The sequence below is a fragment of the Mobula birostris genome, chromosome 3, assembly GCF_030028105.1.
Source record: "Mobula birostris isolate sMobBir1 chromosome 3, sMobBir1.hap1, whole genome shotgun sequence".
NCBI classification, from domain to species: domain Eukaryota; kingdom Metazoa; phylum Chordata; class Chondrichthyes; order Myliobatiformes; family Myliobatidae; genus Mobula; species Mobula birostris.
In genome coordinates this window covers 220,914,830-220,929,716 of record NC_092372.1, presented here as the reverse complement: position 1 = coordinate 220,929,716, position 14,887 = coordinate 220,914,830, and the positions used below count along the sequence as shown (strand labels likewise).

At 47.0% G+C, this 14,887-nt stretch overlaps 1 protein-coding gene across 2 annotated transcripts in view; it reads right to left on the bottom strand.

Annotated features, from left to right (window-relative positions):
- Positions 1-1,875: 1,875 nt before the first annotated feature.
- Positions 1,876-14,887, bottom strand: part of LOC140195586 (secretin receptor-like) — a 59,849-nt gene continuing 46,837 nt past the window's right edge. Inside the window, exons 11-13 of one of the 2 annotated variants that reach the window (XM_072254190.1) lie at positions 10,797-10,926; positions 7,947-7,988; positions 1,876-3,681 (exon numbers count right to left, since the gene is read on the bottom strand). In XM_072254190.1, coding sequence (XP_072110291.1) covers positions 3,493-3,681; positions 7,947-7,988; positions 10,797-10,926 — 361 coding nt within the window. In that variant the 3' untranslated portion in view covers positions 1,876-3,492. The remainder of the gene's footprint in view (positions 3,682-7,946; positions 7,989-10,796; positions 10,927-14,887) is intronic. The other variant, XM_072254191.1, reaches the window with a different exon arrangement.

Here is a 14,887-nt window from a genome sequence, read left to right as displayed (position 1 = left end):
ACTCGATAGGCCAAGTGGCCTAATTCTGTTCCTATGTCATGGTGTTAGAGTCTAATATTTGCTCATAAATCCAATAAACGGGCTGATGGGACTCAAGGGATAGAGTTATAGAGAGAGGCTGAGCAGAGTTCCTCCAGCATACCATCTGGGAATCTCATTCTCACCCACAGAACCTCCTATCCATTCTCCTAACTAACAAATCCCTTATCACCACAGTGCACCTCTTCTCCCCCTTTCCGTTCTGAGTCACAGAGCCACTCAGTGCCAGAAACTTTCTTCAGTCAGGCCATTTCCCCCCCAACAGTATCCAAAGTGATAGACCTGTTGTTCAGGGAGATGGACACAGGGGTTCTCTACACTGGCTGTTTAGCCCATTTTCAATTCCTGACTGTCACCCAGTCTCCTGTCCCCTGCACCTTGGGTGTAACTATCTCCCTATATGTCCTCTCTATCACCCCCTCAGCCTCCTGAATGATCGGGAGTTCACCCAGTTCCAGCTCCAACTCCTTAACACGGATTGTTAGAGGATGCACTTCTCGCAGTTGTAGTGGTCAGAGACACTGGAGGTCTCCCTGCCTGCCCACATCCTGCAAGAGCAGCATTCAGTTATCCTGCCTGGTATCTCTACCATCACTGAGTAATATCATGAACTTGCTGCCTTTGTGGCAGCAGTGCAGTTCAAGACATGAAAAATGATTATAAATTACACCAAAGAATAAAATCAATAAACAGCACAAAATTGGAATAGTGAGGTAGTGTTCATGGAATCATCGTCTGTTCAGAAATCTGATGGTGGGGGTGAACAATCTGAAAAAGGGTCCAGTGCTTTCTCGGTGTATATGACATATTAACTCTAACTGGGCTTCCAGCCGGGTACAAATATAAATTATAGCTGACGTTTCGATACCAGTCACAATGGTCACCACTGGATGTCTGGCAACACCCCCCCAGCTCATCTACACACCTTAGAGGGCAACTTACAGTGGCCATTAACCCTCCAGCCCACTCAGCATTGGACGTAGGAGGAAACTGGAGCAAATAATGAACCTCAGGAAGGATGTGCAAACTCCACACCACAGTGCCCGAGGTCAGGATCGAACCTGGGCTCTCTGGAGGCAGGAGAGGCAGCTTCTATGGGTGGATGCGAAGAAGCTGTTCCCCAGTGCTGGTGGGGATGAGTGAGAGTGGGGCAGAAGGAGGCCGGCGGTCACATGACGTGGATCCCCAGAGTACAACCAATCACAGCGAGCAGCTCTGCCATCCATAGCAACACACACAAAATGCTGGAGGAACTCGGCAGGTCAATGGGATTGAGTAAACAGTCAACTTTTTGGGTCGAGACCCTTCTTCAGGAGTGGGAAGGAAGGGGGAGGGAGAAGACACCAGAATAAGAAGGTGGGGAGGGGAGGGGAAGGAGGACTAGCTAGCAGGTGATGGGTGAGGCCAGGTGGGTGGAAAAGGTAAAGGGCTGGAGAGGAAGGTATCTGACAGGAGGGGAGAGTGGACCATGGGAGAAAGGGAAGAGGACTGGGCACCAGGGGGAGGTGATAGGCAGCTATGGAGAAGAGGTAAGAGGCCAGAGTGGGGAATAGAAGAAGAGGGAAAGGAAAGGGTAAAAAATCACTAGAAAAGAAATCGACGTTCAGGTTACCTAAACAGAACATGAGGTGTTGCTCCTCCAACCTGAGAGTGGCCTCATCGTGACAAAAGAGGAGGCCATGGGCCAACAAGTCTGAATGGGAATGGGGACAGGGATTAAAATGGTTAGCCACCAGGAACTCTACACTACCTTCCCTGGTTCCCTTGAGCAATGACTCAGACATCACATCTTGCAAAGGGACAACTGAATCGAAACAAAAAGACACGAGATGGGTAAACAGGACACCCGTTGCCACAGGTGTATTTATTTAACTGCTTAGAGATTAGTTCTTAGAAATTACATCATTAAGGATCGACCTGGAGCATGTACAGCAACCGCAGGACAAATCATAATGTACACAAGGTCATCAAACAAACAGTTCTGTGTCTGCATTTATCTAAGGCGTTTTCATGACCACAGAACAGTTTAGAGTGATGGTTTGGAAGGCTGCTTGCTAACTGCAGTGAGTGATTGTGGGAGCCTACAGGAACAGGCCCAGTAACTGGGTCTATTCGCCATGCTGGGACACCCTATTTCTCCGAACACCTTAGAGCTGTGCCTTCTAGTTTTGACCACCCAACCCTGGGGAAAAATCTGAGTACATTCACCCTATCCCTATCCCTGCCTCCGTATAAACCCCTGGAAGCCCATCAGTCATTCTCCTACACTCCAATGGAAAGATCCCAGCCTCTCTCCATAACTCAGGCAGCCTCCCCGTAAACCTCCTCTGCAACTGGGAATGTGAGGAGAAGCATTTCCACCCAGAGGGTGCTCTGAATCTGTCACACACTGCCAGGGGAAGGGGTGGTGGAGATAAAACTTTAAGAAATATCTGGGTGAGGACTAGAATCTCCATTGTCTAGTAGGGTAGGAACCAAATGCCTGTAACTGGTACTAGTATAGATCCATACTAGCTGGCTAGCATGGACATGATGGATCGAGGGGCCTGTTTCTCGGCTGTATGAGTATTCATGAAGGCATCTGGCACAGGTTCCAAGTGCATAGAATTAAAGGGGTCTCCTTTTAAAGATTAACTTTATTTGTCACACACACACATCGAAACATACAGTGAAATACGTCATTTACATCAAGTCAAATCTGTGAGGATTGTGCGGGGCAGCTCGCACTTCTGTCACCAACATGGCACGCCCACAACGCACTAACCCCAACCCATAGGTCTCTGGAATGTGGGAGGAAACCCGTGTGGTCACGAATGGAACGTACAAACTCCTTACGGACAGACGCTGGTATTGAACCCTGATGGGTGGGTGATCGCTGACCACTACGCTACCATGCATAAAGCAGAGGTGGGGGGGGGGCATTTCTTTAGCCAGAGGGTGGTGACCCTGTGGAACGCATGACCACAGACAGCTGTGGAGGCCAAGTCATAGTGTGTATTTAAGGCAGAGGTTGATAGATGCTTTGGGTTTAGAGTTATGGGGAGAAGGCATGAGTTAGTAAGAATAAGGTTAGTAAGAATAAGTAAGCATGAGTAAGGTTAGTAAGAATAATCTGCCATGATAGAAAGGCAGAGTGGACTTGATGGCCTAATTCTTCTCCTATACCGTATGACTTTTCGGAATGAACCCATAACCCACTGAAAGACAGCAGGCGAGCATTTGAACAGAAAGTAAGAGATATCTAACTGACGAAAGGTTTGAGCACTGCACATTTCAGAACAACATCACCCTCATAGGTATCCCCTCCCTCTCCTTGACCCTGTTTCAATCACGTCCAGCAAAGCGTCAGTGAAGTGAAAATCAAAGCGACGCGCACAAAGGAACGAAGCCCACCGACACCCTCGCCTTCCATCGCTCAGTAAGCCCAAGGCGCCAGTCCCACTCCCACTGGGCTCAGGTGGTCTGCAAGCCGCTGTTGTAGTCGAGCGACTTTCCAGGTTGACCCAGTTTCTCCAGCAACGCCAGCTGAGTGCTACACGTGTTGCTGATCTCCGCCGACGTGCTCCGGCTGCGCCTCCTGGTCAGGTTCGTAAACCACTCGAGTTGGAAGGACTGCCGATGCCTCTTCAGCTCTGTTAGTACCTAGGCGACAAAAAGACCCTCACCCTCACCCTTCACTAAATTCACTTCATATACGTCACCAGATGCTAACCCGGGATTCACTGATGATAGGATGGGCTGGGATGGTTTTCCCTGGAGTGCGTGAGGCTGAGAGGAGACTGTTGAAATTCCAAGTTGAAAGTAGATTTATTATCAAAGTATATGTTACCATATACTACCTTGAGATTCATTTTCTTGCAGACATATACAGGAAAATAAAGAAAATCAATAGAGTCAATTAACGATCCGTCTAATGTTTTTCTATAGCTGCGCAGACCAACCATTGTTCTGAGCAGGAAATTTTGACACAGCCTGAAAAGTGCCTGGCACTTTATGTAAACATTCATGATGCGCGGCAACTAAGGCTATGTGTGTGGGAGCATTACAGTTACTGTGCGGTCGCACACTCGCGAACAGTGGAATCAATGATAAACCAAACACAAACAAAGACTGACAAACACCATTTGTATAAATAAATGAAAGAATACTGAGAACATGAGTTGTCGAGTCCTTGAAAGTGAGTCCATAGGTTGTGGAATTAGTTCAGAGTTGGGGTGAGTGAAGTTATCCACACTGGTTCAGGAGCCTGATGGTTGAGGGGTAATAACTTTTCCTGAACCTGGTGGTGTGGGATCTAAGGCTCCTGTACCTCCTGCCCGATGGTAGTAGCGTGAAGAGAGCATGAACGGGATGGTGGGTGCTGCTTTCTTGTGGCAGTGCTCCTTGTAGATTTGCTCAATGGTGCGGAGGGCTTTGCCTGTAACGGATGGGGCGATTTCCACCACTTTCTATAGACCTTTCTGATCCTGGGCAGTCCATTCCAGGCCATGGTGCAACCAGTTGTGGTCAATGACAGGGACAGCTTCGGCTGTGAGACACCCGTATTGAACCATACGGTATACTGGCGCCAGTCAATGTACTGGCTCCATGTCATAGAGTCACAGAGCTCTACAGCACAGAAACAGGCCCTTTGGCCCATCTAGTCCAAGCTGCTTTTCTGCCTAGTTCCATCTACCCGCACCTGGACTATTGCCTTGCATCCATATACTTGGATCCCACATGACCAGGTTCCACCAGGCTCCTGAACCAGTGTGGATAACTTCGCTCACCTCAACACTGAACTGATTCCACAACCTATGATGAAACATTGACTATGTACTCTTTTCCATAGATGCTGACTGGCCTACTGAGTTCCTCCAGCATTTTGTATGTGTTACCACAAACAATGGACTCACTTTCAAAGACTCGACAACTCATGTTCTCAGTATTACTTATTTGTTCGTTTTACTCAATTTGTTTGCTTTTGCACATTGGTTGTTTATCAGTCTTTGTTTATGTACGTTTTTCCATAAAATCTATTGTTTTTCTTTATTTTCTTGGAAATGCCTGCAAGAAAACGATTCTCAAGATGGTATTTGGTGACGTGTATATATATATATATATATATATACACACACACATACACATTGGTAATAAATTTACTTCACAACACACAGAAAATGCTGGAGGAACTCGGCAGGTCCGGCAGCGTCTATGGAAATGAATAAACAGCCGACGTTTCAGGCCGAGACCCTTCATCAGGACTGGAAAGGAAGGGGGAAGACGGCAGAATAAAAGGGTGGGGGAGGGGAATGAGGCTCTCTGGAAGGTGATAGGTGAAGCCAGGTGGGTGGGAAAGGTAAAGGGCTGGAGAAGAAGGAATCTTATGGGAGAGTGGACCACAGGAGCAAGGGAAGAAGGAATGGACTCAGGGGGAGGTGATAGGCTGGTGCGAAGAAGCAGGAGGCCACAGTGGGGAATAGAAGAGGGGAGGGGGAGAAAACATTTTGTTTACTGGAAGAAGAATTCGCTATTCATGCCATCAGGTTGGAGGCTACCCAGACAGAAGATAAAGGTGCTGCTCATCTACCCTGAGGTGACATCATCTTGGCACCAGAGGAGGCCATGAACCAACATGTCAGAGTGAGAACGGGAATTGGAATTAAAATGTTTAGCCACCGGGAAGTTCAGCTTTTGGTGGATGGAGCAGAGGTGCTCAACGAAGTGGTTCCTCCAATTTACAACGGGTCTCACCAATGTAGAGGAGCCTGCATCAGGAGCACCGCACACAACAGACCACCCATTGGGAAGATCCTGATGAAGGGTCTCGGTCTGAAATGAGGAGTGTTTATTCACTTCTGTCGATGCTGCCTGAGCTGCTGAATTCCTCCAGCATTTTGCCTGTGTTAGTCTAGACCTCCGGCATCTGTAGAATCTCTCGTGTTTATGATTAGCAGCTGCAGAGAAGCTTTGGGCCCCAAATCTAAGGAAAAATGTTCTGTTCCTGGAGGGGATCCCAATCAGATTCACAAGAATAATCGCAGGAATGGAACCCTTAATGGTTGACAAGCATTTGAAGTCTCAGGGTCTATACTCGATGGAATTCAGAAGGATCTCATTGAAAGCTACTGGATTATTACATTTCAATATTATGATTTAATTTAATTGACATGAATATAGGGTAATGAGATTGCAAGTGTGACTCAAATATAATGTATTTGGTATTATTTTATCTTTTTTTGACTTATAATATATATCTTCGCTTACTCTGTATTCTTCTATGTAGAAATTAATAAAAATATTGAAAAAGAAAGCTACTGGATACCGAAAAGACTGGATAGTTAGGGCATGGAGAAGATGTTTCCATTAGTAGGTGAGTCTAGGAACTGAGGCACAACATCAGAATAGAGGGGTGGCCCTTTAAATCTTAGGATGTGGAGGTATTCCCTCAGCAAGAGGGTGGGGGGTCTGTGGAATTCTTTGCTGCTGAAGGCTGTGGAGGTCAGGTCATTGGGTTTATTTAGGACAGAGCTTGATCAGTTATGGGAGAATAGAGTTCTAAAAAATTAGCTACAATTGAATGCTAGAACAATCTTGATGGGCTGAATGGCCTAATTTACTTTATGGACTAATCATTTCTCACTAGTCCATTAGCTTACCATCATCCTAAATGTAGAGCCATAGAATTACATAAAGATACAGACCAGAAGCAGACACTTTGCCCTTTTGAATCACTCAGAATATGGTTATACTAACCACCCCCCCCATTCATTAGGACAGGGGTCAATCACAGGGTGACAGGACTATCCCAGGTATACAACGTGGTCAGAAAGGATGAGTTGGGCAGAAGTGCCTTTTTCCCTGCTGCATAGCTCTAGCACTCTATTCTCGTCAACTCTAACCACCTACCGTCTCAGGCACACACACACAGAGCGGAGAGTGAGTTTGTAAATCCGGCGGGAGAAGATGGGATTGAGACTGGTGAGGGTGGAGCACCGGCGGGAGGTGTGTGGGATGGGTGGCAGAGAAGGAGTGCCAGGGCAGGGGAGGTGCGGGTGCAGACACATCCAGCCCTGAGACACCAGGCAAGGTCATTTGATTCCAAACAATTGGTTTATTGATCATCACGGAATGTCTCTCTGGTGCTTCCCGTTCTCTCCCCTCTCCCTTCCCCTTTTCCCCACCATGATTCCCCTCTCCCTGCCCCCTTCCCGTTCTCAGTCCAAAATAGGGACCCATAGCAGAATCAGATTTATCATCACTCATGTGTCATGAAATTTGATTTTTTTTTGTGACAGCAGTACAGTGCAATACATAAAATTACCACAGTTCTGTGCAAAAGCCTTAGGCACCCAACTATATATATGAGCCTAAGACCTCAGCACAAAATTGTACACAGTGCCTGAGGCAAAGAATTCCATACATTCTTCACATCCTGGTTGAAGAAGTTCTTCCTCATCGCTGTTTTAAAGGGATTCTGAGACTGTGCCCCCTAGTCCTAGACTCTTCCACTAATGGAAACATCCTCTCCATATTCACTCTGTCTGGGTGTTTCAGATCCATCCCCACCCCTCATTCTGCTAAACTCCATCGAGTACAGACCCAAAGACATCAAATACTGCACACTATTGGCAACCTACAGCCACTAATCAAACTGAAAGCCAACAAGTCCACTTGTCTCACCTTCTTTCTCCCCCACTTGCCTCCCGCCCTCCCCCTCTCCCTCCTCCACCCATCACCTCTCCCTCCCTATCCTACCGCACTAACCCACCTCTCCCAGCTCCACTCCTCCCACCATCACTCCTTAACAACTTCTTTCCCCATCGTATGTCACTCATCCCCCACCCCTTCACTCCACCATCCCCCTCCCCCTCCTACCCCCACCCACCCCTCCCCCATCTCCCTCCCCGACATCCGCAATTCCTTACCTCTGTGTTCAGGAAGCAGTACAGTAACGCCACCACAAATCCCTGCCAAGAGAAACACAGCAGTACAGCCTCTGTCCGATTTTGATGTGTTAAATCCAAGGTTCTTTCAGAAGTCAGGAAAGAGGCACAAAACTTGTTGCTTCACAATCGTTTTATTAAGTGTTAATAGAACAAAGAGAGTTGAAAAACAGAGAGCGATAGAGGCTAACAGCAGCAAGAAGAGAGGAGGCAAGAGATGGCAGAGCCTCATGGTCGACCCTTCTTACACCACATAGATAAGAAACACTCCATCCAAATTGATAGATAAGAGTTAATCAATCAGACAGCCCCAATTCAAACTATACGATATCGAGAGAAGCTTCTAGAATTATGCAAGTGTAAGCACTAGGAGCCAGACTGAACACCTGCATGTACATACTGTGACAACTAGGGCACAAACTAAAGAGTTACATGTATGTAGGTAGTTATATAAAAAAATGCTCATCACCCATCATCATCATTACGTGCTACTATGTCATATGACATGGGTGATCACAGTCTTTGACCATGATCGTTCTTGGCAAATTTTTCTACAGAAGTGGCGTGCAATTGCCATTTTCAGGGCAGTGTCTTTACAAGATGGGTGATACACACCAGCTGTTCATATGACTATCCACCCGCCATCTGCTCCCATAGGTTCCTGTGACCCTGATCAGGGGGCGCAGCAGGTTCTGCACCTTGGCCAAGGGTGATCTGCTGGCTAGCAGAGGAAAGGAGTGCCTTACACCTCCTTTGGTAGAGACATGTCTCCACACCGCCACCCATAAAAAAGAACCCAGCAGGCACAAAGTGTTAAACTGCAAAGATAGTGACAAGTGAACTGTCTAATCCAACAGGTTCTTCCACCCTATTACCATTGTATCTCCAGGTGGTGCACTGACTCACAGATGAAGGCACAGCCAGAATGCATTCCTTGGAGCCATAAAGGACGGTTTTCACAAAGTCTTTGACAACCTCAGTATGCTTCAAAACATTTTAGAGCCACTGAGAGATATGCCACTGAAACAGGCTCTTCAGCCCATCAGCTGTAAATTGCCCCTAGCGTAACTGAGTGGTGGAAACTGTGGGGAGTTATTGGGAATGTGGGGAAGACAAAATGGGATTAATGTCAAATCAGTGTAAGTGGGTGGAACCGTGTACGAGAGCAACACACACAGAATGGTGGAGGAGCTCAGAAAGCGAAGTAGCATCCATGGGGGAGGAAAAACAGTTGACGTTTCGAGCCAAGGTCCTTCATTGGGACTGGGAAGGAAGGGGGAAGAAGGTAGAATAAGTAGGTGGGGTAGGGGAAGGAGTGCAAGCTGTCAGGTGATAGGTGAGACCAGGTGAGGGGGAAGGTGGATGGGTGGGGGGGGGGATCAGGTAAGAAGCTGAGGGGTGATAGGTGGAAGAGGTAAAGGGCTGAAGAAGAACGAACCTGACAGGAGAGGTGAGTGGACCGTGGGAGAAAGGGAAGGAGGAGGGAGCACCAGAGGGAGGTGATTAAAAGACAAGGGGTGAGAGGGGAGCTAGAATTGGGAGCAGAAAAAAAAAAGAGCCAGGAGAGGAAGAAATTACTGGAAATTAGAGAGATCGATGTCCATGTTGTCAAGTTGGAGGCTACTCAGATGGAATATGAGGAGTTGCTCCTCCAACCTAAGTGTGACCTCACTGTGGCAGTAGAGGAGGCCATGGACAGCCATGTTGGAATGGGAATGGGAAGTGGAATTGATATGGGTGGCCGCTGGGAAATCCCACCTGCTGTGGCGGATGGAGTGAACGTGATCGACGAAGCGAGTATATATGTATATGTGTATTTGCACTCCGAGTTCCCTCTGTCCCAGAACACTCTGCAGGGTCCCGCCTTTCACTTTTTGCACTGCTTTGCACTTTGCACCGCAGGGTACGCGGCGTGTTTGAGGGCTCTGGGCCTGTGCTCACTGGGGTTTAGAAGAACAGTTGGTGGGGGGGATCTTATTGAAACCTATCAAATATTGAAAGGCCTAGATGGAGTGGATGTGGAGAGGATGTGGAGTGAGCCTAGGACCAGAGGGCACAAGCTCAGAATAGAAGGATATCCATTTAGAAAGGAGGTGAGGAGGAATTTCTTAAGGCAGAGGGTAGTGAATCTTGCATGCAAAGTCAACTCCGGCAGACTGGGTGGATGAGATCCGACAGCCAGGAAGGTGGTTTTGCAAGGCCCCATTGAGAGCGAGGGGCATGACGAGGCACAGAAGACATCATGGTCATCCACTGGAACCAAGGAAGACCCTCGTTTGTGACGCTTGTTCATACCACTGGACGCAGGCTTCTGAGGTCAAGAGAGTGGAACTGCCCCAATGCAAATGGCTTTTCCACTTCAAAAACTCCCACACAGGTTTCCTGTCAACGTTGGACATGACGAACTGCCAACAGTGAACCTGTGGAATTCACTGGCATGGCTGGCAGTGGTGGCCAAGTCATTGTGTATATTTAAAATGGAGGCAGATAGGTTTCTGATTAGTAAGAGCATCAAAGATTACGGGGAGAAGGCAGGAGAATGGGGTTGAGAGGGATAATTAATCAGCCATGATGGAATGGCAGAGTGAACTTGATGGGCTGAATGGCCTAATGCTGTTCCTATGACACATTCTTTATGGTCTTATGTTTTCCTTCTTCAGTGTTGAGGTATAATGTATGTATAATATGTGTAATTTATGCATGATTTATGCATAATTTATGTATAATCTATGCCCCATGCGTTGCCTGAATCTACACCTCAGTGATGCTGCAGGCAAGATTTCCACTATACCTGTACTAGAGCATGTGAAAGTAACCTTGACTTGACCGTACCTGGAAGGATCCCAAGCCAAGCTCGATGTGGAATCTCAGGTCCTCTGCCACGTGGTCAGGAAGGAAGGCACACAGAATATAATGGACACCCAGGAGAGGGATAAGAAGCAGAGTTGATTTTGTCAATCTCCTGGAAAAGAGAGCAGGATTACTTTTAGAGGCTAAACAGAAAAGGTAAGTATCCCATCAGGGGGCAGTCCAGGACCAAAGGTCATGGCCTCAGAATAGAAGGCTGTCCCTTTAGAACAGAGATGAGGAGGAACTTCTTTTGCCAGAGGATGGTGACTCTGTGGAATTCATTGCGACAAACAGCTGATGAGGCCAAGTCATTGGGTATATTTAAAGTGGAGGTTGATAGGTTCTTGATTAGTAAGGACATCAAAGATTACTGAGGGAAGGCAGGAGAATGCGATTGACAGTTTCATACCAAATCTTCTCATACTCCTAATGAAGTAGACCCTCAACGAATCTCTCTCACTCACTCTCTACACCTGAACACATAAGCCAGTCTTTTATCCTGTCTTTAAACTCCTGAGCGATAACTTTTCAGATGACTTGTCCTGGGCCCAGCACGCAGGTGCAATCACAAGGAAGAGGCATCTGAGTCTTTCCTTCCTCAGGAGATTAAGGGGGTTCAGCTTGTCACCAAAACTCTAACAAACCTCTGCAGATGTACTGCTGAAAGAATTCTGAGTGGTCGCATCATGGCCTGGTATGGCAAGTTGAATGCTCAGGAATGTAAGATGCCGTAGACTAGAGAGCAGTGGATTCAGGACAGTACATCCCCTCTCTACCATCGATAGTATCTACAGCAGTACTGCCTCAGGGAGGCAATATCCATCATCAAACATCCCCATCAAAAGGGCCATGCCATCTTCTCACAGCTACCATTGGGCTGGAGGTACAGAAACCTGAAGTTACACACAACGGCTACTTCCATTCAACCCGAATGAGAATCAATTTTAATATAACTGGCATATGTTGTGAAATTTGTTGTTATGTGGCATTAGTGCATTGCAGTACTGCTGTTTGCATTGCCGTATTGCAATACAAGTTAAATTAAATGAGTGCAAAAAGAGAAAAACAAAGTCGTGAGGTAGCGTTCATGGGTTTAACGTCCATTCTGAAATCAGATGGCAGAGGGGAAGAAGCTGTTCCTGAATCGCTGAGGCTTCTGTACCTCTTTCCTGATGGTAACAATGAGAACAGGGCATGGCCTGGGTGATGGGGTCCTTAATGATGGACGCCGCCTTCTTGAGGCATCGCTCCTTGAAGATGTCCTGGATGCTGGGGAAGCTCGTGCCCATGATAGAGCTGATTGAGTTTACAACTTTCTGCTGAGGTAGTGATTAGGATTGTGCAACCTGCAGGCGCCTAATCACTACCTCAACAAGGAATACGACACCCACTTACAACACTTTACAAGCCAATGGACTTGTATTTTTGTTCTAATTGTGTCCTTCCTCATATAATTTTGTATAATTTGTGCCTGTTGCAAGCAAGGTTTTCATTGCATCTGTGTTTACGTGTATTTCTGCATTTGACAAGGAACTTTGACTTTGACTTAGTCCCGTGCTCTGTTCCCTCCTTAAACTCATAACAACGTGGCTAGGCACAGCTCAAGCACCATCTGTAAATGACACCACTGTTATTGGGTCAATCTCAAATGACTTTGACTTTGACTTGAAGTCAAAGTCAATAGATAGAAAGGATAAGGACTGGGCAAAGGTTTGGCAGGTGGAATATAATGAAGAAAAAGGTGAAGTTATCCATTTTGAAAGTACAAGTTAAAAGATGAAGCACATTGTCCAAAATGTTGAGAGATGCAATTGTGAAGAAGGCACGCTAGTGGCTCTACTTCATTAGGAATATGGGGAGTATGGTGTGTCCCCAAAGGCTCAGTTCCATCGCTGATGGATGGATGGACAGGTTGGTTCATGAGTATAGATTAGAGAAAATAGGCTTCTACCTGTGGTTTTGGCCCTGCAAGGTCCCAAGTGGCCTCACTGGGTTGATACGGGAGAATTTTGAATGCGGGCTAACTATCTAATTAAGGAGTCACTCATTTAGAGTATCTTAGGCCCCCACGATTTTGGAACTTGCCCACTTCTCGTTACTGCCATAGGGGAGGAGGGACAGGAGACTGAAGACTCACACTCAATGATTCAGAAACTGCTTCTTCCCCCCTGCCATCAGATATCTGAACGGTTCATTTACACCACCTCATTATTCCCTCATGTTGCACTATTTAATTATTTTTGTAATTTGTAGTGTTTTATGTATAGCTCTGTACTGCTGCGCAGGATACCGAACTTCCCGTCACATGGGAGTGATAATGGACCTGATTCAGATCTGATGGCAGTGCTCTGAGATCCCTGGGGTCTGGGGCTCCTCGCACATCAATAACAGAGGGCCTGATTGAAGCCACGTCAGCTGATTAGGAAAACTAACAGAACTGTTATCGATGGATGCACAGGAAATTCTGCAGGTGCTGGAAATCCAGAGCAACACACAAGATATTGGAGGAACTCTGCAGGTCAGGCAGCATCTGTGGAGCAAAATGGACAGTCAACGTTTTGGGTTGAGACCCTCATCTGAACTGAAGGACAGAGGAGAAATCGTCATCATCATCATCATTATGTGCCATGCCATATGATATCATCATTATGTGCCGTGTCATATGAGGTAGACGATCATGGTCCCATGATCATGACTGTTCTTGGCAAGTTTCTCTACAGAAGTGGTTTGCCATTGTCTTCTTCTGCACAGTGTCTTTATAAGATGTGTGATCCCAACCATTATCGCTACTCTTCAGAGATTGTCTGCCTGGCGTCAGTGGTCGCAGAACTTGTGATCTGCACCAGCTGCTCATATGACCATCCACCACCTGCTCCCATGGCTCCACATGACTCCGATTGAGGGGCTAAGCAGGTGCTACACCTTGCCCAAGAGTGACCTGTAGGCTAGAGGAGGAAAGGAGCGCCTTACACCTCCTTTGGTAGAGACATATCTCCACCCCACCACCTGCCCAAGAGGGAAGACACCCAGTGTAAAGTGAGGGATGGAGCAAGAGCTGGCAGGTCATAGGTGGATCTAAGGGAGGTGAAGTGAAAGGCAGATGGAGGCGGAGAAAGGCTGGGAGGTGATTGTTGGTGGCAATAAGGGGCGTATCTGTGGAGAGAAGAAATTGTTGATAGTTTGGGTCAAAACACTGCATGAGGACTGAATGTCATGAGCTTCGCGGGCCTGGGAAACTTGTAGGGCTGCCAGTGTCTTGAGCAGATGTAATTCATTAATTGCAGTCTAAAAGAGTCATTAAGCCCTTGTGCTTTCTGTTTAATCTTAACAAGTTTATTTTGACTGTTGAGGGTTTTCAGCATTCTGTGACTGTTTCAAGTGGACTCCTGATTAGCACATCGTGGGGTCCTTGTTTTGAGAATGACCTGTCTCACGGTGTCACTCAGTTGAGCCACCAATGCTCTGTTGGAATTCCTGTGAATAAGCTCTGGTTTCCATCTCTACATGGGAGTCTGTCGTTCCTCCACAGCTGGGTTCAGTCATTGCCAACACTCACTGTGACACTGAGAGTGGAGGGGGGGTTACCTGGTATAAAGAGGGAAAGCTGAGTGGTGAGACAGGAGCCCGTGGTGATTGGGGATGGGGAGAACCAAGGAGGGCTGTAAGAAGATAGAACAGGTTGTACCTGACAGCAGATGACAGGATGACAATGGGAGTGGAGTTGGAAGACCGTGGCAGGTGGATGATAGATAGAACATAGAACATAGAAAACCTACAGCATAATACAAGGCTTCTGGCCCACAATGCTGTGCTGAACATGTACTTACTTTAGAAATTACCTAGAGTTACCCTTAACCCTCTACTTTTCTAAGCTCCATGTAGCTATCCAGGAGTCTCTTAAAGGACCCTATCGTATCCGCCTCCACCACCACCGCCGGCAGCCCATTCCACGCATTCACCCCTCTCTACATAAAAAACTTACCCCTGACATCTCCTCTGTACCTACTTCTAAACACCTTAAAACTATGCCCTCTCGTGCTAGCCACAGAAAGCCTCAGTCTTTCCTGACTGAG